The 27264-nt window shown below is 35.8% G+C and overlaps 1 protein-coding gene across 5 annotated transcripts in view; it reads left to right on the top strand.

The window, feature by feature from the left end:
• The first annotated feature begins 1975 nt into the window (after positions 1-1975).
• Positions 1976-27264, top strand: part of LOC149798584 (rhomboid-related protein 4-like) — a 47514-nt gene continuing 22225 nt past the window's right edge. For 2 of the 5 annotated variants that reach the window (XM_089957400.1, XM_089957396.1), the window contains exons 1-3: positions 6194-6320; positions 14466-15105; positions 15822-15902. In XM_089957400.1, the coding sequence (XP_089813526.1) occupies positions 14502-15105; positions 15822-15902 (685 nt within the window). In that variant the 5' untranslated portion in view covers positions 6194-6320; positions 14466-14501. Of the gene's footprint in view, positions 2132-4909; positions 5017-6193; positions 6321-14465; positions 15106-15821; positions 15903-27264 lie in introns of those variants that run through there. The other 3 variants (XM_089957397.1, XM_089957398.1, XM_089957399.1) reach the window with 3 other exon arrangements.

Here is a 27264-nt window from a genome sequence, read left to right on the forward strand (position 1 = left end):
AATCATGAAAAAGAGATCACCGTGACCCAATTTTGATAACGACAAGCGCAAATGTCAAGATACACAAAGTATAAGTGTTTGATGTCAATATGTGTAGTTGTGTATAACCTGGAAAAATGAACACAATGTTTTTAGCAATTTTTAATATATCCAGTAACGACTACGTTTCGATGCGCAACACGGGTCATGAGAAAATGCACCAAAAGCGTTAGTTTAGTGGCGATAGGTGAAAAACAGAAGCATTGGAGTAATAGCCAGGATACCAATTTAACCAAAAACTCGTGGATTGTGGGTCACAGCGATAAAGTTTTAGAGCGCGTTCATCACAAGATGCAAAGTGAAACTTTTCTGTCAATATTAGGTGAAAAAATATTGACTGTAAAGCCCGGAAAAGAATGACGGACGGACGCATGGGCAAAACGAATCATATATACTGCCTGCTTTGTGATGGCGGATGTATATTATCATTGACAGCAGCAATTCACTCTTTGATAATCGTCAGTGTACTCTACACCCGCTTCCTCATTATTATCCTCATATTTATCGTTATTTATTTCGTCATCACTGACTTCATGAGAATGTTGATATTAGTACAATATTGGCAGAACCGTCTAATACTATGCTACCGTTGATTTTTCTGTTATTGTTTGTCGTGATCGTCTTTGCCATCGTTATTATCGTCATAGCTACTGAAATTGTTCTCTTCGCTGTCGTTTTAGATTTCGTTATAGCTTTTATATCTAAAATATTCCTAACAATAGCTTAGAAGAACTTAAACATTTTGTTACGTGTGATAAGAACGTGCTATATTGCACATACCCTACAAGTTTACCTTCGAAGCGTTGTAATACTGCGCACTAAATTCAAAGGTATCTGTTTATTCGATCGTGGTCTTGATGCATATGTGAGTGCCAACATGAGGCCAGGGCCGGATCAGGTCAAGTATTGGAGGAAAGGAGAGTTGTTGCAAAATTTCAAAAGGGTCCTGACTTTTCTCCCAAGGACACAAAAGCAAAAATTTTTGTGTCTGTTTACTCAGAGTGTACATAATACTCATCAAGCTTTTGGAAGAATAAAATGATGGTTAGATTTCAAGGGACGATGACTGCGTTGTGTGTGTACGTAGTTGTTTTAGCCGGGGTAGGGGGTCCGGAAATCCCGGACACCCTCCCCCATCCGACCCTGCGAGGCTAAGGCTGTATGAAACTTTAGATGAAATATGAAAGATGTACGTTTCTCTACTGCTTCATCTCTTTTCTACTTGAATCAAGTTTTGGGGATATTAACGGGCAGAATCTCAGGCAGTGAATATGCTACATTTAATTCTAATTTGTGGTTGCTATTTGTTTTAGTCCTCGTTGTTGACAATAATAATCCTGTTTTACAGACGAAAACGAGGGCCATGAACCCTTAAACATGTTGACTTGAGGTTCAAAAGACAAATATAATCTCAGCTAATTTCCATCGATCCGTGTATTCTTCATAACCTGAAGATCTCGTGTGTATACACCCTTACCCTTCCCGATACAGAAACAGACCTAGGAGATAATTACCTCAGCGACATATATATATATATATATATATATATATATATATATATATATATATATATATATATATATATATATTCGTTGATTGAAGCCAAATCCTCTGTCTGCGAATGGTTCGTCGTACGATAAGCTCTGTTGACCTTTATTCTTTAGGCATAAACGCGCACGAGTGCAAGTTTGTCACTTATCTGAATTCAACGTTAACTTTTTTTTTAATGTATATAAAAATATTAACGTATAAAAAAACATGCACGTATGTTAAGAGTTTTTTTTTTTTTATTTACATAAGCAAACAAATCTATTAGAGGCCGACCGAAACTAAATTTCTGGTTTCGGCCGAAAACGAAACCAGACCGAAAGTTATAATTGACTTTTGGTCGAAACCGAAGCCGAAACCGAAGTTGCCGAACTCAAGATTTATTAAGTAGGCCTGGGTCATGATGCAATGCTACACTTCAACAACTGAGTAGGGTAACATGTCGACAACGATCAGGGGTCCATGATGCACTTATCAATTCTCTGAACTGCAACGTGGTCATCAGGCCAGACCAATGATGTCAAGGACGAATGCACAAAATTCGGTAAGGCATGTTTAGTCGCTTTCTCTTCCATCATCATCTTTTTCGAGGCACGCTCTGCTCCGTCGTTCATGGACCTCTTGAGATACGTATCATGGAGCTCCGTTGCAGCTGGCCAGATGACCTTTCAAGTCTGAAACTGTCTGAAGTCTTGGTTTATCGCTGCCAAGTGATAACAGTTTGTTGCATTCTTTGCACTGCTTGCATAAGAACCGATTTTTGTGATGTAATCCCACACTGCATTCTTCGACATTCTTTGCGGTGGTTAACTAATCCGTTTATTATTAACTTCAATTTTCTACTTACACAGATTAACTCGCTACAGTTTAACTAACTGAAATTATCAATATTGTCAGACTTCGAAATCTCTGTATTCAACACGCGAGTAGACTGAAATGCAACAGTGCCTAGAATTGCCTAGCGCCGACTGACTGGCCGACAAGCAGAGTAATAGACGCAGCACTAGCGCTGCATTCTGAAAGTTACAATAGATCTTCGGCTGATGACCGAAAGTCAATACCAGTTTAGGCCGAAACCGAAAGCTAACTTTTTGGCTTCGGCCGAAACAGAAACTACGCCGAAAGAGGCCATTTGCCAACTTTCGGCTCCGAAACCAAAACCGAATTTCGGTCGGTCTCTAAAATCTATTTAATTCACATATGCGAACTCTGTGTCGCATGTGGTAACTCTTTTTTCACGTGAAATTCTTGTTAGCATCTGTGCAATAAATTATTTATTTTGCATACGTGAAAATGAATACAGAATCGACACTATCTCAGAAGGTAGATACGAGGCGGAGTGTAGAAAGAATTTTCTTTCAAACACGTAAAATATGCACCATTCACATAACGTATTAAGAAAGAATTTCACGTGTGTACAGATGAACTTTATTTCACACATATTAAAAATACTCTATATATATATATATCTTGTTCACATATGGAAACAATTTTACATATAAAAATTTCACATATGAGAAGAGTATTACAATTGAAAATAAATTTCTCACTAGTAAGAATTTATTTCAGTCAATATTTTAAATACTTATTCACATATGTGAACCAGGAATTTATGCTAAAACGACAGGCTACGCTGGCCACCGTTTCTTTCATACTTATTAGAACCATACACTCCCACTCCAGTGTCGATATTGTATTACTGTATATTGTATAATAATAAAAAATGGGGGGGGGGATCAATAAGCTGTCTCGAGTCTGACGGATCCCCTGTGAATCGCAAATCTTATGGAACGTGGTCTGCCCTTGTGCTTCATCTCTAAAGTTGTCTATAAATATGGTTATCTCCATGTGTGGGTAAACGGAATCACGTGACAATTAATACTTCCAGCTCAGTACCCACAAATGTAGTTCTAGTCTATTTTTAGAACATTTTTTTCCTCTCTCATTTTGGTGGTGATAGAAGAGTTTTATTTATGCATTTTTGGTAGGAATTTAAAGGTAACTGTTTATTCTTGATAATATGAGCTCAGGGTGTTGTTGTCTGTGTGTATTTCGGCAACAGTGCACAGCGAGTAATAAGGCCTTGGTGATGATCCGGAAGTGAAATCTGTGTTCTGTTTACATGCTGCTATGTTGACATTCCAGCATCTCAAAAAAGAGCAGGTCAACCTTTGACAATAACTTCACCGTGAAGTCATCTTTGAAGGTATTTTAGATTAACATATGATTTGCATTGATTTTCACACAGTGGAAAGGTCAGTACTGAGAAACAAATGTACAGAACATATAGTAAAATTAATTGTGTTCTATGTCCAAACGAGTGGTCTATTGTTTGTCGGGACATACTTGATTTAGTGCTTGATGTATATCTTCTAGTATTCCGTCAACTCAAGCGCTACAATTCAACGTTAAAGATAAAAACATTTTGCATTTTCTCAGCTGTAGATGTATGAATGAGATGTAACGTCGTAAACTTAATGGCGTCATTCACTTACCAATGTAGAGAATACTAGGCAAGATCAATGCTCCACACCAGTATCTAAGTTTTAGTTTCTTTTCTTTACATGAAAATGAAATAGCCTCAATTTTTGTACATTTTACAACTATGTATATGAAAATGAAATAGCCTCAATTTTTGTACATTTTACAACTATGTATATGAAAATGAACAGCCTCGATTTTTGTACACTTTACAACTATGTATATGAAAATGAATAGCCTCAATTTTTGTACATTTTACAACTATGTATATGAAAATGAACAGCCTCAATTTTTGTACATTTTACAACTATGTATATGAAAATGAACAGCCTCAATTTTTGTACATTTTACAACTATATATATGAAAATGAACAGCCTCAATTTTTGTACATTTTACAACTATGTATATGAAAATGAACAGCCTCAATTTTTGTACATTTACAACTATGTATATGAAAATGAACAGCCTCAATTTTTGTACATTTTACAACTATGTATATGAAAATGAACAGCCTCAATTTTTGTACATTTTACAAACATTTTATTAAAAACGTAAGAGTCATGTGATCAATAAGGCGCAATCTAAGCTGTGGCTTAAAGTGTATGTGAACGTAGTTTTGTAGGCGCATTTACTAGTCTTACCAAACTCTATTAAATCCTGATTATTGTATTATCTGCACCTTAAATGTCATCAAAACACTTCCACACTAAAATTATTGATATGGAGTCTTACAATGGTGGCCAGGTATTAAAACCAAGAAAAGAGGACGTCGGGTCTATCATAACAGATACCAGGGTAGTACGAAAGTTTATCAACATTCGTGACATCACCACACATGACATTCAGTTCAGTTTCTAATCATACAGTAATGGATCGCATTTATATGTTGACGTCGTCCAAAAATGTCTATGTAATTTAACAATGACTGTTACCGTAAGCATTTCTTTGTGAGTGTAAACAATAACCTTCCAAGTGAATATGGACGTGCGATGATTTAAAGGAAGTGAATTATCACCATTTAAAAGATTGTACTTTTCTCGTGGGTCGGTGGTTCTCCACCATTAATACTGGCCGCCATGTATAGCCTATCGTGTGCTGAAAAATGGCGTTAAACCCCACATAGATAGACGGAAAGATTGTACTTAATTATATCTTTTTAAATGACACGCATTAGTGAATTAGTCGGTACTGAACGCCTACATGATATGTATAACTTGTATTATAAATAGTACGTCCATTTTCGACTCTTAATCCAATATGGGAAATGTACACCATTTGATTAATGTGATTTTAATACGAATTATTTACTTGTTCCTAGTTATAGCACGCGTCAATTGGTCGTACTTTATTGAACAAGTTGATCGTTCCGGAACGGAGGTGGTATGATAACTACTGAACGTTCCGGAACGAATTTTATCTCCTCAATGGAAAGGTCTGTCGAATCAAGTACGACCGAGTGACAATTACAGGAATTGTGCTATAAAAAGGATAAAAGTAAATAATTCCAATCAAAATCATATAAATCATGTTTTATTTTGCTTTATAATATTATTCAAACAAAAAACAAATAATAATTTGTGTGTGGAAACCGATATATACAGAAAGAACATGTAAATACATGTGTATTTATGTTTTTCAGTGTATTTCGGTGTTTCTAGTAACCCCTTTGTTAAGGGTCATTTTATTGGGTGGTGTATACTATCGTTTTATTCAAACTGTAAAATAAACAGCAGAAGAAGCTTTGTTCGTCATCAGAGCCTACATATAACGTTTTCTATGCAAGTGAGAAGCATAATGCTGGGTACTCAACACCATATTAATAGATACAGTGCAGGTGAATAGCTGGGGCTGCAATTAAAGGAAGGGATTCTTATTCAAACCTTTTTATCGCATGATCATCCTCAATTACATCTAGAGAAATCATAACCTCTTGTATGAAGCATGCCATGTTTCATTAATTCTGCAACTTCCACTCGACAGAGTTAGTCTGCAATGATGCAATGATCTAGTCCTTTACCTAAGCGCGAATCGAGTGGGCCTCACTGGTGAGTGTGCTATCCTCTCAGACTGAGATAATCCGACTGAATTGACCATGGGGAGAACACGTCAGGCAAAATTGTGATTGGTTGTAGATTTAACATCCGGTGACGTTTCATTTAAATATGGCGCTAAAATAGATGTCATAGCTACTGAAAGTAAAAGAATTGTTTCACTCACAGGAAAAAGCGTTGTTTTCAGTTTTACTATCTGGGTAATACAATAGATGAATTGAGATGGATATTTGTCTTACATTCATCTTATGACACTGAATGATAAATTGTATTGAATCGTTTTGTGTACAGTGAAAAAATATTGATATCTGTAATTTCAATGATCTCGATTCGTATTCATTGACTGCATCCCTCATTAATGAGTGTAATTGCACTGATTTATGATTATCTTGTTTACAGTGTACTGTCATATGCATATATTTTGTTTAGAAAAGAGTCTAAGACTTCATTTGCTAATAAATGTCGTTTATTTCGCCCCCCCCCCCCATTTTTACTCCGTTTCTAAAAATAGCCACTGGAATTTCTCCTGCATAGTAGGACATCGACCCAGATTGTTTTGTTTTGGGGGTCGAAGTCTTATTTTTCTAAATAACGGCGCTGTGTAGCGTGTTCTGATGTTGACTAACATCGTAACGAAAGTCAGATTTTCAGGAACATCTCACACACTTGGCAGACCATATATACGCTTTTCTACAAACTAAACTCAATGTTTAGTCAATGAAAGCCGGGACTGCCGAAATCGGGTTAAGTTGAAGTGTTTTTTAACGAATCGAATAAAATAAATTAATATTAAAGAAATTGTTTAGGTGGCCTCATTTCGTTAAAGAGTCTTAACATTCTTTTGAACGATTCTCTGCTTCTGTCGCATTCCAGTCAATTGAAAGCCAACGGAACTTGAAAAACCTGTCTCTTTGTTTGTGTGGGAACTTGAATTTAGTAGAAAAATGACATCAGTAAGTAAAGTCTGACTATATCATTATTACTTTAATTTGTAGAAAAGCACCAATATGGGCTGCAAAGTGTGAGATATTCCTGAAAATTTGACTTATCATTCCAATGTTAATCGACATTAGAACATGCTATAAAGCGCCATTATTTGGGCAGTAAGACTGGACCCCCAAAACATAAATATCAGGGTCAATGACTTACATTGTAGGACTACCACTGCAGTCTGACATTTTATCAGTAAAATATGACACAGATTTGTGACAATTTTGTGAGAATTTTAGCTGATACACCTTGACTGAAATTAAATTTTGAATTGAGTGGATCATGCATGTAATCAGAGCTAGAAATGATGTCATTTGAAAGCTCTAAAATATGTTACAGCTAGACTTGAATTTTAAGGAGAATTATATCTGTGAATATTTGCCATAAAGAAATTATGACAAACACTATGATTTGAAAGATGTGTGCATTTGCACTCATGTACGTGGTACAGGGGTTTCTAACAAGTTTAGAAATCTTTTCAACTGCCATTTATAGTGAACTTTCAGAAAGTAAGAAGAAAAATTCTTGATTAAGGGTAGTTGATTAAACATTTTTACTAACTTGCAATTACAATACTGTACTCTAATTACTCGATTAAACGTCATTACAATGTATAGTGTTATGAGTCTATGCTCTTAAAATAAGTGATAGCAAAGTGTGAAAGACAACAAGCTTTGTAAAATTTAAGACATAATTTATTTAATAATAATAATAATATGAGGACTTTGTATAGTGCCCAATCATTAGAAGCTCTAAGCGCTTTACAACATGAGACAACACATATAAGATAAAAAACATATAATGATATGATTACAAAAACAAACACCATAATATTAGAAAACATTAAAAAACATGTGGAGAATATTTAAGGTAGGAAACATTATTAGGTCTTTAAGTTTGTTCTTGCAGTCGAAATAAGGGAGTTTTGAGAGCCCTCTTGAATGTGATCACTGTGTCTTTATGTCTAAGTTCAGTGGGCAATTCATTCCACGTTGCTGGGCCCTGGTATGCAAAAGAATGCTGTCCATATGACTTTGTTTTCATACTTGGAATAATGAGTATACGATTGTCAGAAGAGGAGCGTAAGTATCTTGCTGGTGTCTACACATGGGTGAGGTCGGATAGGTATGTTGGACTAGAGTCCGACAGTGAAACATAGCACAGAGAACAAATTTTGTGTTTGATTCTGGATCGAATGGATAGCCAGTGTAGGTTACAGTGCAGCAGGGAGGTGTGCTTTGATTGTGGTACTCAAAGTATGATCCGAGCAGCTGTGTTTTGAACTTTTTGAAGTTTCTGGAGCAGATATTGAGATGAACCAGACAGAATTGAGTTACAATAGTCCAGTCTTGAAAGTACTAATGAACACACAAGTGTTTTAGTGGCATCAGGTGAAAGATATTTGTGAATTGAGCTGATGCGTCTCAGCTCAAGATATGCAGCCTTGCATGTGTTCATGGCATGTTGGTGCAGTGTGAGAGTACTGTCCAGAGTAACACATAGGTTTCGTACTGATTGTGTGAATTTAATGTTGGTGTTGCTGATATTTATTGTTTGAGGTAAAGGATGTGAATGAGAAAGTCTTTGTGTTGTGATCAGAATGGCCTCAGTTTCATCATATTCATCTGCAGCTTGTTACATGTCATCCATGATTTCACATCAGAAATGCACCTCTCTACACCTTGGATGGTAGCATCAACTTCAGTTGGGTGGCTAGATTTGTATATTTGGGTGTCATCAGCATACAATTGGTGAGTTGTTGTTGTTGTAGGGTTTACCGCCATTTTTCAGCACTCGATAGGCTATACATGGCAGCCAGTATTAATGGTGGAGGAAGAACCCGGAAAACCCCAGAAAGAACCACCGACCCACAAGAAGCTACTGGCAGGCTTTCTCACATACCCACATTAGCCGAATCCGAGACTTGAACCCACGCAGACAGAGGTGAGATGGCAGCGATCCGTAACGTAGAGCGCTTAAGACCACTCGGCCACTTGGGGCCCTTCAATTGGTGAGACACTGGATGATGATCTATGACACTTGAGAGCGACTGAATGTACAGAATGAAGAGAACAAGTCCAGGAACAGACCCCTGTGGAACACCACAACATAGATCAACTGGGCTGGAGTGTATTCCATTTGCAGATACAATTTGTGTCCTGTTGACCAAGTAGGACTTGAACCACGGTAAGGCTGTATCATGAATGCCAAATACATGCTGGAGACGGTGAAGTAATATATCATGGTCTGTTGTGTCAAATGCTGCAGACAAATCAAGGAGGGTGACGACTGTAATCTTTCCGCTATCCAACGCAGAAAGAATGTCGTTAACTACTTTTAGAAGAGTAGTTTCAGTACTGTGGCAAGGGCGATATGCAGATTATACATTGCTAAAAAGACTTTGAATTTAGATGAGATACAAGCTGGGATAGAACAACCTTTTCTAAGATTTTTTATATGAATGGGAGATTAGAAACTGGGTGGTAGTTCTTTAAATCGTTATGGTCTAGTGTTGGTTTCTTCAGCAGAGGCTTTACAATGGCAGTTTTGAAAAATGATGGGAATTGCCCAGATGAGAGAGGTCTTAATAACATCAGTTAGTGAAGGCAATACTGGATCTAAGCACTCAAGCAGCAATGATGTTGGAATTAGATGAAGTTCACTTGACTTTGGTGCACCCTTCATCAGGATTGTACGTACGAAATCCATAGAGACAGGTTCAAATGCTGCTAATGGTTGCCGGTCAAATTCTGTATCCCAACTGTATGGTGACGACGAGTCAGTTGAAATTGTGGCGTCAAACTTATCTCTAATGGTTTGTACTTTGTCATGGAAGAAATTTGCAAACATGTCCAGAAGGTCGACTGGAGAGAAGGTAGTTGGAAGTGGTTTAGATTTGTTCCTTGCTGATCTGTCAAGTCTTTTGTTGAATCACTGTAATATAATTCCAGGTTTGAATATACTATAAATTCTAGTGAATGTCTTTATCCAATAATTTTTTCAGAGCACTTTTGTATTTTCAGAGAAAATAATCACTTGAATTCAGTCATTTGAAAAAAATAAAATTCAACCCAAACTGGTCACAACATAATACAACTTGAAAGTGCTGTTATGTTAAAGCGTGAATCCTCACAATTATAAGATTATAGTTCTCTACTTGACCTTAGGTCACAATTAGCATTTTCTAAGTAAAGAAAAAAACATTTTCAAATGGAAAATAAACTTGAATGATCTAATGAACCTTGTTTACTTACAACACAGTAACCTTTAAAATTCACTTAGGAAATTCCAAAAGCCCGACCCATTAAACACATTTACTCCTTCTTGTATACCTGAATAATAATCAATATTATGCTCATTCACAAAGAGAATAATTTAGCTTTGTATTAGTTTGTGACATAAAATTTTAAAAAAAAATTAAATTTTTTAAAAAGTAAATCAGATCAAGCAGAAATGAACTCAGTTCTGGACAATATCAAGTCCAGGATACAAAGTTACATTATAATAACATGTAATGAAATAATTAAAAAAAATTAAAAAGTAACAAGCAATTAAAATAAATATACATAACAATAGCTTATGTTGCTCTCTTTTTAAGTTATACACTGCATAAGAATATGATAGTTTTTAAACATGCACCAATGAAAACCACACACACACACACATATAAATGTTTATAGTGTAGATAGAATTCAGAACATTTTCTGCTTGAAAATAAGGTAATGCTTCAAACCAGTGTTAAATGCAAACATGCATACTTGGAGGGCATAATTCAAATAAGCGAATGAAAACCACACATATACACACACACACACACACAGATATATATATATATATATATATATATATATATATATATATATACATTGTGTGTCTTGCTTTGCTCTCACTTCAGCTCTCACTTCTCTGTTCTGCCCAAAAGAAGTCACTTCTCCCTAAAATTCAAGTCTGGCTTGACCCCTGCATTTTATACACTATTGGAATAAAGAAAACTGAAATACTTGTATTCATTCATCATTCACGAAATGATGAATTTCCAGAAAAACTGCTGGTGTCCACCTGCTCTCACAGTTATGTGAGTTCAGTTTGGGTTCTATTTTTACAACAGAAAATGTTACAGTGCACATAACTATCGCTTTGCAAATGGCACACATTATACTGGCATTAATGAACCATCTTTTCGCCAGTCACAGTTGTTGCTCAATAGGATGATTTCTGAGGATATCTGTAAGGTTGGTACGTGATGTACATGAGAATGTGAGTTACATAATATGCAAAACAGAATTCTTTGAGCAATTAGCAAATAGATTGACATAAATTGTTTATCTTTAATTAAAAATATATAATGATCATCAAGATAAAAGAATTCAGCAACTAACAACAGTATTTTGAAATTTTTTAACTTGAATGATCTCAAAATTCATCTTAAGTTTTACAGAGTGGACATTTTAGTCCATAGTATGTTGTTGCGTACTTTCATTAGGAAGCTAAATTTATTTGCCAAACTTAACAATCCTGAAAATGGCCTTAATATTGACATTTGTAAGTCTTTACATGTATTTAGTACATTCTAATGTTTGACTGACTTTTGTCCAACCCATCTAACATTTACAGAACAGAAATGAGTCACAGTGACACGACTCTTATATACCATTGTCTTAACTGAATAGCTTTGCACATGCGTTGTTTGTGTTACCCAAAAAATAATTAAACTGATAGTAAATCAATATTCCTTTAAAAAAGACTAAATGATTCTTTATAATCAGATAATTATTTTTGTATAGTTTATCAATATAGTATGGGATCTTGTGGTGGTAGAGAGATAAATGTTGTGTGGACAAAATCTTCAGGTGCTGTGCTATGTTAATTTTTCTCTTCATATGAGATTTAATAAAGACTTGTATTTACTTTAGACCTTTAAAGAATTAAATGTTACTTGTATCTTGTTTAATAAATTTATTTTAGCATGTATTTACTAGTTTTTGTGCAGGTGATATTTCGTAAAATAATGATTCAGCACTATTAATACATGACTATATCAGTACTTCAGTGTACATATTATTATTAAAATCTATCAACGTAGTTTCATAGAACATTAATTGAAACTAAAACTAACATATTAACAAATTACTGACTGCATAATTAATAGCTTTTAGATAAATAAATATTTATGAAGTTCCATTGGGGCATTCAAGCAAATTATGTGTCATGAAAGAAGCCAAATGATTAAATATTCTCACCTGATGTAGTGCAGATACTCCCTGAATCAAACCTGTCTGTTGCAGACTCCAGACAGTTCTATGAATCTGAAAAAAAAGTTAAATAAAAATTTGTTTTTGCTTGGCAAACACCTTTTATAAAAATTAAAGTTAATTCATATAAATATACAAAAAGGTGAGATTGTAGAACATTTAAGTTATTCAGTAGCCAAGGTTTTGTAGTTCTGTAGCCTAGGACACATAATTCAGTAGCCTAGATTAGATAATCCATTAGCCTAGGACACAGTGTTCAGTAGCGTTGGACACATAATTCAGTAGCCTAGGACATATAATTCAGTAGCCTAGCACACATAGTTCAGTAATCTAGGACACATAATTCAATAGCCTTGGACACATAATTCAGTAGCCTAGGACATATAATTCAGTAGCCTAGCACATATAGTTCAGTAATCTAGGACACATAATTCAATAGCCTTGGACACATAATTCAGTAGCCTAGGACATATAATTCAGTAGCCTAGCACACATAGTTCAGTAACCTAGGACACATAATTCAGTAGCCTAGATTAGATAATCCATTAGCCTAGGACACATAATTCAGTAGCCTAGTGTCGGGGGTGTTCCTAAAGTATTTGGCACCTGGGGCGGATCCTTCCTTTGGCACCCTCACAAATAATTGTAAAATGTAAAAACACAGAAAAATATCATCATAACAATTTTATATATATGACAGGACCGAGAAGAGACACAAGTCTCTAATGAAAGCTGAATCAGTAAAATAGAGACAAACAGTCACATAAAATTATATCTTTTAAAGGATATACAAGATATCAATTCGTTTATTAAAATTCTATACAGTTGTATATAGTGCCTTGGTATTTAGGCCATTCGGATAGAAAGTATCTAATTTGTGAATCCAAGAACTTTCCTTTATGAGTCTGTTCTTGTCTCCATGCTCAATATCTATTGGCATGAACAAAAAATCGCGTAGAGTTGATTATTTGTATTAAAATGTATTGAAATATTAGAGAAAACTGAGGATCTCTATAAAGTTTTATATGAAAGCGATGATTATTCATTCCCTTATAAACTTGTTGAAGTTTTTGCCCAACATATTACAGGTTACATTGTTTGCAGGTTATCAAATAAACCACGTCAGTTGATTCACAGTTAGTGTTATAACGTAAATAAAATACTTACTTTGTATTGAAGCTGTTAAAATAAGTAATTTCTCTTATATTTGTACATTGAGAGCACCAATGTCTGTTACATTTAGATGACGAGAAATATCTTTTTTCATTTTCTGTCACTTTAGTTACATTTTAAAAAAATTGCAAAAATTCTTGGGTCTTCTATAAGCAAGAATTTTATTGTGTTTTTACACTGTTTTTATTTGATAAATTTAGGAAACTCCAATATTTATTAATTATAAGGCCTATATTAGATAATGAAAGATTATATTGTATTGTGAAAGGTATTATATTTTTATCTATTGTACATTTTGCTGTGTTTAAAGCGTCAAGTTGAGTAAAAGAATGGGTTTTGCTCAGTGCAGAATCAGTTTTTTGTATAGGATAATTTCTATTTTTGGAAATAGGTTTTTAATTCATTCAACTGATTTTGAAAGTGACAATCATCTGAATTAATGCGTAGGTATCTTTTGGCCTGGCTATACGGTGTGCCATTCTTACATTACATGGGCTGACATGAAGAATATTCTGCAAATTTGTGGATATTAGTTTCCTTGATATGAAAATTTGTAGAGATAGCGTTATCAATATTTTTTTATGACATTTGCATCAATATATGAAATGTGCATACTAGATGCACTAGACATCACTATAAACTGTCACACTGCAGACATCATAGTGATATGACTGAAAATTGTTAAGCTGTGTTTAAAAAAACAAATCACACATACACATTCAAGAAAAGAACATCTAGAAATTTTTTTAAATATTATTTAGAGCAGTTTGTTTGATTGATAGTTACAAGAACCATGAATAGCAAAATATCTTTGGAGTTTGGCTCTTCCATTTGATCTGAGGTTGGTTACGATTACTTCCAAGCCATCATGATTCTCAATGCTTTCATTCAGGTCTGAATTAGGGATATAATGAGTGTTTTATTTTTCAGAATCTTCCTGCCTTTTTCTTGTACCAAAGCTAAAGAATGCCATATTCTCAAAGAAGGACTGGCAGTCTGGGACTCCTCCTGCTTGGATTACAGATGGCTAATTTTGGATTTGACAGAATACCACCAGTGACCTTGGTTGCTATTGTTACACAGGTTGCAATATATCTAAACCTTGGAGACTTGGGTCGATGGTTCTCCTCAACAAATGCTATTTGCATCAGTGCTCACCATGTCTGGCGGAGGGGAGAATGGAACAGACTTTTTTTAGGCACACTGTGTCATGCGGATGACATACATTTATACTATAACATGATTTCTTTACTCTGGAAAGGTCATCAGCTTGAGCGGAAGTTTAAAAGTGTCTACTTTGCTTATCTTTTAGCAGTATTCACCGTGCTTTCTAGTGTTGTACTTGTTGCACTTCACATACTTTTAGCCCAGATCTATGATGACAGATCATATGAATTAACATGTGCTGTGGGTTTTTCAGGTGTTTTGTTTGCACTAAAGGTACTTAGTGTTCATTATTCACCTTCTGGAGTACACTATTTGTTGGGGTTCATACCAGTCCCATCAAAGCATGTCTACTGGGCTGAACTCGCTCTAATTCATTTTCTTGTTCCAAATGCTTCATTCACAGGTGAGTGATTAAATTGAAAATACTTTCTAAGATGTTCTAATGTTTATATTTTTTTTGGGGGGGTAGGGTCATTCATTTTTATGGTTCTGTGAAGAATTTGCAGGATCCATTAATCATAACATAGCTGTGGAGTTTTGCTCTTAAAAGGATGGTCATACTTGCTTGGGAATTTTACCTCAAGTTTTCCAATGCAATCTGGATTTTGTCCTAGATGAAAATTGTGTTGATCATGCATGCAGTATGGCCTCCACTGCAGCTATGTGAAAATCCTATTGCTCAAGAATATTGGATATGGTTTCAGCACTTTGCAGTGATCTTCTCTTGAATTGTTGGGATTTTGTTTCGGACAGTGTATTGTCAGTCCCTTTGAATGATTTTTGTTGCTGACTCAGCTAAGTCAGTTTTGGTCTTATGAAATGAAAATCCTATACAGTAATAAATTCCTCATATTTTTTGTATTGAAGAGAATTTTATTTGCAAGTACTCAAGTTTGTAGAAACTTAAGTGGCTACATATATATGAAGTTTGAATTTGCTAAGATTGTCATTATACATTTCGGTTGTGAATGGTGATGAACAAGCATAATTATAACAACTGTATATTCAAATTTGTTATGACATAAAGATGAATGTTATAATACTCTTCATCAGAATTTGCCAAAGCCAGATTTTGTGCTTACTACAATTTCTCACTGACTTGTACTTTTACGTTTCTAGGTCATTTGGCAGGAATCCTGGTGGGTTTGATGTATACAAAGGGACCACTGAAGGCTATAATGGATAGTTTTATATCACCAGGTATAAAGAAAACAGTAAATTGATCAGAATGATTTTACAGTCATCATCTTTGTATTGAAAATGTGTTTGAATGAAGTGCAGAGTATAGAGCATTGAAAGCGGATTTGATTAGTTAATTAGTGCAATTAGTGTTTTTCAAGAGGGCTATGTAGTAATTTTATACATGTTGCAGGTAATGGAATTCATGTAGATAATATATCAGAAAATTACATGTTGCAGGTAATGGAATTCATGTAGATAGTATATCAGAAAATTACATGTTGCAGGTAATGGAATTCATGTAGATAGTATATCAGAAAATTACATGTTGCAGGTAATGGAATTCATGTAGATAGTATATCAGAAAATTACATGTTGCAGGTAATGGAATTCATGTAGATAGTATATCAGAAAATTACATGTTGCAGGTAATGGAATTCATGTAGATAGTATATCAGAAAATTACATGTTGCAGGTAATGGAATTCATGTAGATAGTATATCAGAAAATTACATGTTGCAGGTAATGGAATTCATGTATATAGTATATCAGAAAATTACATGTTGCAGGTAATGGAATTCATGTATATAGTATATCAGAAAATTACATGTTGCAGGTAATGGAATTCATGTATATAGTATATCAGAAAATTACCTGTTGCAGGTAATGGAATTCATGTAGATAATATATCAGAAAATTACATGTTGCAGGTAATGGAATTCATGTAGATAATATATCAGAAAATTACATGTTGCAGGTAATGGAATTCATGTAGATAGTATATCAGAAAATTACATGTTGCAGGTAATGGAATTCATGTAGATAATATATCAGAAAATTACCTGTTGCAGGTAATGGAATTCATGTAGATAATATATCAGAAAATTACATGTTGCAGGTAATGGAATTCATGTAGATAATATATCAGAAAATTACCTGTTGCAGGTAATGGAATTCATGTAGACAGTATATCAGAAAATTACATGTTGCAGGTAATGGAATTCATGTAGATAATACATCAGAAAATTACATGTTGCAGGTAATGGAATTCATGTAGATAATGTATCAGAAAATTACCTGTTGCAGGTAATGGAATTCATGTAGACAGTATATCAGAAAATTACATGTTGCAAGTAATGGAATTCATGTAGATAATATATCAGAAAATTATCTGTTGCAGGTAATGGAATTCATGTAGATAGTATATCAGAAAATTACATGTTGCAGGTAATGGAATTCATGTAGATAGTATATCAGAAAATTACATGTTGCAGGTAATGGAATTCATGTAGATAGTATATCAGAAAATTACATGTTGCAGGTAATGTAATTCATGTAGATAGTATATCAGAAAAATACATGTTGCAGGTAATGGAATTCATGTATATAGTATATCAGAAAATTACATGTTGCAGGTAATGGAATTCATGTAGATAATGTATCAGAAAATTACATGTTGCAGGTAATGGAATTCATGTATATAGTATGTCAGAAGTTCTCAGGCTTTCAGCTTCATATAATACATGGAATATCAGGTATTACAGACATGAAATTAATGCTGATGTAAAACAAAATGGTATGGAAAATCAGATGATTGTTGAAAGTCAGGCCCTATCTTTGTTAGCTTGTTTGAATCTCACTGATTGTTTTTAAAAAATGTTCCTATTTAAATACTGAAGTGAAGATCACTTGAAAAATGATTCTCTTACACAAGGTAAATGCAGTTCAGTTATAAAGAATTTCTTATCCCATGTAAAAATCGATTCACTCTGAAATGTTCATATCTTCTGACATTAAAAAGCAACAAATCCCTTGACAAGTAGCTTACATAGGACTAGGGATCAGTGTAAAATACAAACATGCCCCAAGCATTAAGAAGTTCATTTTTTGGAGCATTTTGTTGTTATTATATTAATCGTTGGTTATTCATAATGTTGATAATAATAAATAGTTTAGTCAACAAGGGTTTCACATGACACATTGTCACTCCATAATGTTGATAATAATAAATAGTTTAGTCAACAAGGGTTTCACATGACACATTGTCACTCCATAATGTTGATAATAATAAATAGTTTAGTCAACAAGGGTTTCACATGACACATTGTCACTCCATAATGTTGATAATAACATGGCATGGTAAACAAGGTTTCACATGACGCAGTGTAACTCCATAATGTTGATAATAACATGGTATGGTAAACAAGGTTTCACATGACACAGTGTGACTCCATAATGTTGATAATAACATGGTATGGTAAACAAGATTTCACATGACACAGTGTAACTCCATAATGTTGATAATAACATGGTATGGTAAACAAGGGTTTCACATGACACAGTGTAACTCCATAATGTTGATAATAACATGGTATGGTAAACAAGGTTTCAGCATCTTGAAAGCTGTTAGAGGTTCCTTATTAAATGTCAGCATATTTGGAGTTACATTCATGTTAAACTGTTCTTGAAAGCATTGTCTATTCTCCCATCCATTACACCTGAACTATGTCTACATTCATAACCTGAGCTGTGCCTACATTCATAACCTGAGCTGTGTCTACATTCATAACCTGAACTGTGTCTACATTCATAACCTGAACTGTGTCTACATTCATAACCTGAACTGTGTCTACATTCATAACCTGAACTGTGCCTACATTCATAACCTGAGCTGTGTCTACATTCATAACCTGAACTGTGTCTACATTCATAACCTGAACTGTGTCTACATTCATAACCTGAACTATGTCTACATTCATAACCTGAACTGTCTACATTCATAACCTGAGCTGTGTCTACATTCATAACCTGAACTGTGTCTACATTCATAACCTGAACTGTCTACATTCATAACCTGAGCTGTGCCTACATTCATAACCTGAACTGTGCCTACATTCATAACCTGAACTGTGTCTACATTCATAACCTGAACTGTGTCTACATTCATAACCTGAACTATGTCTATATTCATAACCTGAACTGTGTCTACATTCATAACCTGAACTGTGTCTACATTCATAACCTGAACTGTGTCTACATTCATAACCTGAACTGTGTCTACATTCATAACCTGAACTATGTCTACATTCATAACCTGAACTGTGCCTACATTCATAACCTGAACTGTCTACATTCATAACCTGAACTATGTCTACATTCATAACCTGAACTGTGCCTACATTCATAACCTGAACTGTGTCTACATTCATAACCTGAACTGTGTCTACATTCATAACCTGAGCTGTGTCTACATTCATAACCTGAGCTGTGTCTACATTCATAACCTGAGCTGTGTCTACATTCATAACCTGAACTATGTCTACATTCATAACCTGAACTGTGTCTACATTCATAACCTGAACTGTGTCTCATTCATAACCTGAACTGTGCCTACATTCATAACCTGAACTGTGCCTACATTCATAACCTGAGCTGTGTCTACATTCATAACCTGAACTGTGTCTACATTCATAACCTGAACTGTGTCTACATTCATAACCTGAGCTGTGCCTACATTCATAACCTGAACTGTGCCTACATTCATAACCTGAACTGTGTCTCCATTCATAACATGAACTGTGTCTACATTCATAACCAGGGGCCCCGAGTGGCCGAGTGGTCTAAAGCGCTCTTCGTTACGGATCACTGCCATCTCACCTCTGCCTGCGTCGGTTCGAGTCTAAGATTCAGCCAATGTGGGTATGTGAGAAAGCTTGCCAGTAGCTTCTCGTGGGTCGGTGGTTCTTTCCGGGGTTTTCCCGGGTTCTTCCTCCACCATTAATACTTGCCGCCATGTATAGCCTATCGTGTGCTGAAAAATGGCGTTAAACCCCACAACAACAACAACAACAACAACAACATTCATAACCTGAACTGTGTCTACATTCATAACCTGAACTATGTCTACATTCATGACCTGAACTGTGTCTACATTCATAACCTGAACTATGTCTACATTCATAACCTGAACTGTGTCTACATTCATAACCTGAACTATGCCTACATTCATAACCTGAACTGTGCCTACATTCATAACCTGAACTGTCTACATTCATAACCTGAGCTGTGTCTACATTCATAACCTGAGCTGTGTCTACATTCATAACCTGAACTGTCTACATTCATAACCTGAACTGTGTCTACATTCATAACCTGAACTGTCTACATTCATAACCTGAACTATGTCTACATTCATAACCTGAACTGTGCCTACATTCATAACCTGAGCTGTGCCTACATTCATAACCTGAACTGTGTCTACATTCATAACCTGAGCTGTGCCTACATTCAAAACCTGAACTGTGCCTACATTCATAACCTGAGCTGTGTCTACATTCATAACCTGAACTATGTCTACATTCATAATTTGAACTATGTCTACATTCATAACCTGAACTATGTCTACATTCATAACCTGAACTGTGTCTACATTCATAACCTGAACTGTGCCTACATTCATAACCTGAACTGTGCCTACATTCATAACCTGAGCTGTGTCTACATTCATAACCTGAACTATGTCTACATTCGTGACCTGAACTGTGTCTACATTCATAACCTGAACTATGTCTACATTCATAACCTGAGCTGTGTCTACATTCATAACCTGAGCTGTGTCTACATTCATAACCTGAACTATGTCTACATTCATAACCTGAACTATGTCTACATTCATAACCTGAACTGTGCCTACATTCATAACCTGAACTGTGTCTACATTCATAACCTGAACTGTGTCTACATTCATAACCTGAACTGTGCCTACATTCATAACCTGAGCTGTGTCTACATTCATAAACTGAACTATGTCTACATTCGTGACCTGAACTGTGTCTACATTCATAACCTGAACTATGTCTACATTCATAACCTGAACTGTGTCTACATTCATAACCTGAGCTGTGTCTACATTCATAACCTGAACTATGTCTACATTCATAACCTGAACTATGTCTACATTCATAACCTGAACTGTGCCTACATTCATAACCTGAACTGTGTCTACATTCATAACCTGAACTATGTCTACATTCATAACCCGAACTGTGCCTACATTCATAACCTGAACTGTGTCTACATTCATAACCTGAACTGTGTCTACATTCATAACCTGAACTGTGTCTACATTCATAACCTGAACTGTGTCTACATTCATAACCTGAACTGTGTCTACATTCATAACCTGAACTATGTCTACATTCATAACCTGAACTGTGCCTACATTCATAACCTGAGCTGTGTCTACATTCATAACCTGAACTGTGTCTACATTCATAACCTGAACTGTGTCTACATTCATAACCTGAACTGTGTCTACATTCATAACCTGAAATATGTCTACATTCATAACCTGAACTATGTCTAGATTCATAACCTGAACTGTGCCTACATTCATAACCTGAACTGTGTCTACATTCATAACCTGAGCTGTGTCTACATTCATAACCTGAACTATGTCTACATTCATAACCTGAACTGTGTCTACATTCATAACCTGAACTGTGTCTACATTCATAACCTGAACTGTCTACATTCATAACCTGAACTGTGTCTACATTCATAACCTGAACTATGTCTACATTCATAACCTGAACTATGTCTACATTCATAACCTGAGCTGTGTCTACATTCATAACCTGAACTGTGTCTACATTCATAACCTGAGCTGTGTCTACATTCATAACCTGAGCTGTGTCTACATTCATAACCTGAGCTGTGTCTACATTCATAACCTGAACTATGTCTACATTCATAACCTGAACTATGTCTACATTCATAACCTGAACTGTGTCTACATTCATAACCTGAACTGTGTCTCATTCATAACCTGAACTGTGCCTACATTCATAACCTGAACTGTGCCTACATTCATAACCTGAGCTTTGTCTACATTCATAACCTGAGCTGTGTCTACATTCATAACCTGAACTGTGTCTACATTCATAACCTGAACTGTGTCTACATTCATAACCTGAGCTGTGCCTACATTCATAACCTGAACTGTGCCTACATTCATAACCTGAACTGTGTCTACATTCATAACCTGAACTGTGTCTACATTCATAACCTGAACTATGTCTACGTTCATAACCTGAACTGTGTCTCCATTCATAACCTGAACTGTGTCTACATTCATAACCTGAACTGTGTCTACATTCATCACCTGAACTATGTCTACATTCATGACCTGAACTGTGTCTACATTCATGACCTGAACTGTGTCTACATTCATAACCTGAACTATGTCTACATTCATAACCTGAACTGTCTACATTCATGACCTGAACTATGCCTACATTCATAACCTGAACTGTGCCTACATTCATAACCTGAACTGTCTACATTCATAACCTGAGCTGTGTCTACATTCATAACCTGAACTGTGTCTACATTCATAACCTGAACTGTCTACATTCCTAACCTGAACTATGTCTACATTCATAACCTGAACTGTGCCTACATTCATAACCTGAGCTGTGCCTACATTCATAACCTGAACTGTGTCTACATTCATAACCTGAGCTGTGCCTACATTCATAACCTGAACTGTGCCTACATTCATAACCTGAGCTGTGTCTACATTCATAACCTGAACTATGTCTACATTCATAATTTGAACTATGTCTACATTCATAACCTGAACTATGTCTACATTCATAACCTGAACTGTGTCTACATTCATAACCTGAACTGTGCCTACATTCATAACCTGAACTGTGCCTACATTCATAACCTGAGCTGTGTCTACATTCATAACCTGAACTATGTCTACATTCGTGACCTGAACTGTGTCTACATTCATAACCTGAACTATGTCTACATTCATAACCTGAACTGTGTCTACATTCATAACCTGAGCTGTGTCTACATTCATAACCTGAACTATGTCTACATTCATAACCTGAACTGTGCCTACATTCATAACCTGAACTGTGCCTAGATTCATAACCTGAGCTGTGTCTACATTCATAACCTGAAATGTCTACATTCATAACCTGAACTGTGTCTACATTCATAACCTGAACTATGTCTACATTCATAACCTGAACTGTGTCTACATTCATAACCTGAACTGTGTCTACATTCATAACCTGAACTGTGTCTACATTCATAACCTGAACTATGTCTACATTCATAATCTGAACTGTGCCTACATTCATAACCTGAGCTGTGTCTACATTCATAACCTGAACTATGTCTACATTCATAACCTGAACTGTGTCTACATTCATAACCTGAACTGTGTCTACATTCATAACCTGAACTGTGTCTACATTCATAACCTGAACTATGTCTACATTCATAACCTGAACTGTGTCTACATTCATAACCTGAACTGTGTCTACATTCATAACCTGGGCTGTGTCTACATTCATAACCTGAACTATGTGTACATTCATAACCTGAGCTGTGTCTACATTCATAACCTGAACTATGTCTACATTCATAACCTGAGCTGTCTACATTCATAACCTGAACTGTCTACATTCATAACCTGAGCTGTGTCTACATTCATAACCTGAACTATGTCTACATTCATAACCTGAGCTGTGTCTACATTCATAACCTGAACTATGTCTACATTCGTGACCTGAACTGTGTCTACATTCATAACCTGAACTATGTCTACATTCATAACCTGAACTGTGTCTACATTCATAACCTGAGCTATGTCTACATTCATAATTTGAACTATGTCTACATTCATAACCTGAACTATGTCTACATTCATAACCTGAACTGTGTCTACATTCATAACCTGAACTGTGCCTACATTCATAACCTGAACTGTGCCTACATTCATAACCTGAGCTGTGTCTACATTCATAACCTGAACTATGTCTACATTCGTGACCTGAACTGTGCCTACATTCATAACCTGAACTGTGCCTACATTCATAACCTGAGCTGTGTCTACATTCATAACCTGAACTGTCTACATTCATAACCTGAACTGTGTCTACATTCATAACCTGAACTATGTCTACATTCATAACCTGAACTGTGTCTACATTCATAACCTGAACTGTGTCTACATTCATAACCTGAACTGTGTCTACATTCATAACCTGAACTATGTCTACATTCATAATCTGAACTGTGCCTACATTCATAACCTGAGCTGTGTCTACATTCATAACCTGAACTATGTCTACATTCATAACCTGAACTGTGCCTACATTCATAACCTGAGCTGTGTCTACATTCATAACCTGAACTATGTCTACATTCATAACCTGAACTATGTCTAGATTCATAACCTGAACTGTGCCTACATTCATAACCTGAACTGTGTCTACATTCATAACCTGAGCTGTGTCTACATTCATAACCTGAACTATGTCTACATTCATAACCTGAACTGTGTCTACATTCATAACCTGAACTGTGTGTACATTCATAACCTGGGCTGTGTCTACATTCATAACCTGAACTATGTCTACATTCATAACCTGAACTGTGTCTACATTCATAACCTGAACTGTGTCTCATTCATAACCTGAACTGTGCCTACATTCATAACCTGAACTGTGCCTACATTCATAACCTGAGCTTTGTCTACATTCATAACCTGAGCTGTGTCTACATTCATAACCTGAACTGTGTCTACATTCATAACCTGAACTGTGTCTACATTCATAACCTGAGCTGTGCCTACATTCATAACCTGAACTGTGCCTACATTCATAACCTGAACTGTGTCTACATTCATAACCTGAACTGTGTCTACATTCATAACCTGAACTATGTCTACGTTCATAACCTGAACTGTGTCTCCATTCATAACCTGAACTGTGTCTACATTCATAACCTGAACTGTGTCTACATTCATCACCTGAACTATGTCTACATTCATGACCTGAACTGTGTCTACATTCATGACCTGAACTGTGTCTACATTCATAACCTGAACTATGTCTACATTCATAACCTGAACTGTCTACATTCATGACCTGAACTATGCCTACATTCATAACCTGAACTGTGCCTACATTCATAACCTGAACTGTCTACATTCATAACCTGAGCTGTGTCTACATTCATAACCTGAACTGTGTCTACATTCATAACCTGAACTGTCTACATTCCTAACCTGAACTATGTCTACATTCATAACCTGAACTGTGCCTACATTCATAACCTGAGCTGTGCCTACATTCATAACCTGAACTGTGTCTACATTCATAACCTGCGCTGTGCCTACATTCATAACCTGAACTGTGCCTACATTCATAACCTGAGCTGTGTCTACATTCATAACCTGAACTATGTCTACATTCATAATTTGAACTATGTCTACATTCATAACCTGAACTATGTCTACATTCATAACCTGAACTGTGTCTACATTCATAACCTGAACTGTGCCTACATTCATAACCTGAACTGTGCCTACATTCATAACCTGAGCTGTGTCTACATTCATAACCTGAACTATGTCTACATTCGTGACCTGAACTGTGTCTACATTCATAACCTGAACTATGTCTACATTCATAACCTGAACTGTGTCTACATTCATAACCTGAGCTGTGTCTACATTCATAACCTGAACTATGTCTACATTCATAACCTGAACTGTGCCTACATTCATAACCTGAACTGTGCCTAGATTCATAACCTGAGCTGTGTCTACATTCATAACCTGAACTATGTCTACATTCATAACCTGAACTGTGTCTACATTCATAACCTGAACTGTGTCTACATTCATAACCTGAACTGTGTCTACATTCATAACCTGAACTATGTCTACATTCATAATCTGAACTGTGCCTACATTCATAACCTGAGCTGTGTCTACATTCATAACCTGAACTATGTCTACATTCATAACCTGAACTGTGTCTACATTCATAACCTGAACTGTGTCTACATTCATAACCTGAACTGTGTCTACATTCATAACCTGAACTATGTCTACATTCATAACCTGAACTGTGTCTACATTCATAACCTGAACTGTGTCTACATTCATAACCTGGGCTGTGTCTACATTCATAACCTGAACTATGTGTACATTCATAACCTGAGCTGTGTCTACATTCATAACCTGAACTATGTCTACATTCATAACCTGAGCTGTCTACATTCATAACCTGAACTGTCTACATTCATAACCTGAGCTGTGTCTACATTCATAACCTGAACTATGTCTACATTCATAACCTGAGCTGTGTCTACATTCATAACCTGAACTATGTCTACATTCGTGACCTGAACTGTGTCTACATTCATAACCTGAACTATGTCTACATTCATGACCTGAACTGTGTCTACATTCATAACCTGAGCTATGTCTACATTCATAATTTGAACTATGTCTACATTCATAACCTGAACTATGTCTACATTCATAACCTGAACTGTGTCTACATTCATAACCTGAACTGTGCCTACATTCATAACCTGAACTGTGCCTACATTCATAACCTGAGCTGTGTCTACATTCATAACCTGAACTATGTCTACATTCGTGACCTGAACTGTGCCTACATTCATAACCTGAACTGTGCCTACATTCATAACCTGAGCTGTGTCTACATTCATAACCTGAACTGTCTACATTCATAACCTGAACTGTGTCTACATTCATAACCTGAACTATGTCTACATTCATAACCTGAACTGTGTCTACATTCATAACCTGAACTGTGTCTACATTCATAACCTGAACTGTGTCTACATTCATAACCTGAACTATGTCTACATTCATAATCTGAACTGTGCCTACATTCATAACCTGAGCTGTGTCTACATTCATAACCTGAACTATGTCTACATTCATAACCTGAACTGTGCCTACATTCATAACCTGAGCTGTGTCTACATTCATAACCTGAACTATGTCTACATTCATAACCTGAACTATGTCTAGATTCATAACCTGAACTGTGCCTACATTCATAACCTGAACTGTGTCTACATTCATAACCTGAGCTGTGTCTACATTCATAACCTGAACTATGTCTACATTCATAACCTGAACTGTGTCTACATTCATAACCTGAACTGTGTCTACATTCATAACCTGGGCTGTGTCTACATTCATAACCTGAACTATGTGTACATTCATAACCTGAGCTGTGTCTACATTCATAACCTGAACTATGTCTACATTCATAACCTGAGCTGTCTACATTCATAACCTGAACTGTCTACATTCATAACCTGAGCTGTGTCTACATTCATAACCTGAACTATGTCTACATTCATAACCTGAACTGTCTACATTCATAACCTGAGCTGTGTCTACATTCATAACCTGAACTATGTCTACATTCATAACCTGAGCTGTGTCTACATTCATAACCTGAACTGTGTCTACATTCATATCCTGAACTGTGTCTACATCCATAACCTGAGCTGTGCCTACATTCAT

The sequence above is a fragment of the Sinohyriopsis cumingii genome, chromosome 5 (genome assembly GCF_028554795.1).
Source record: "Sinohyriopsis cumingii isolate HCF-2022 chromosome 5, ASM2855479v2, whole genome shotgun sequence".
In the NCBI taxonomy this organism is placed as follows: Eukaryota; Metazoa; Mollusca; class Bivalvia; order Unionida; family Unionidae; genus Sinohyriopsis; species Sinohyriopsis cumingii.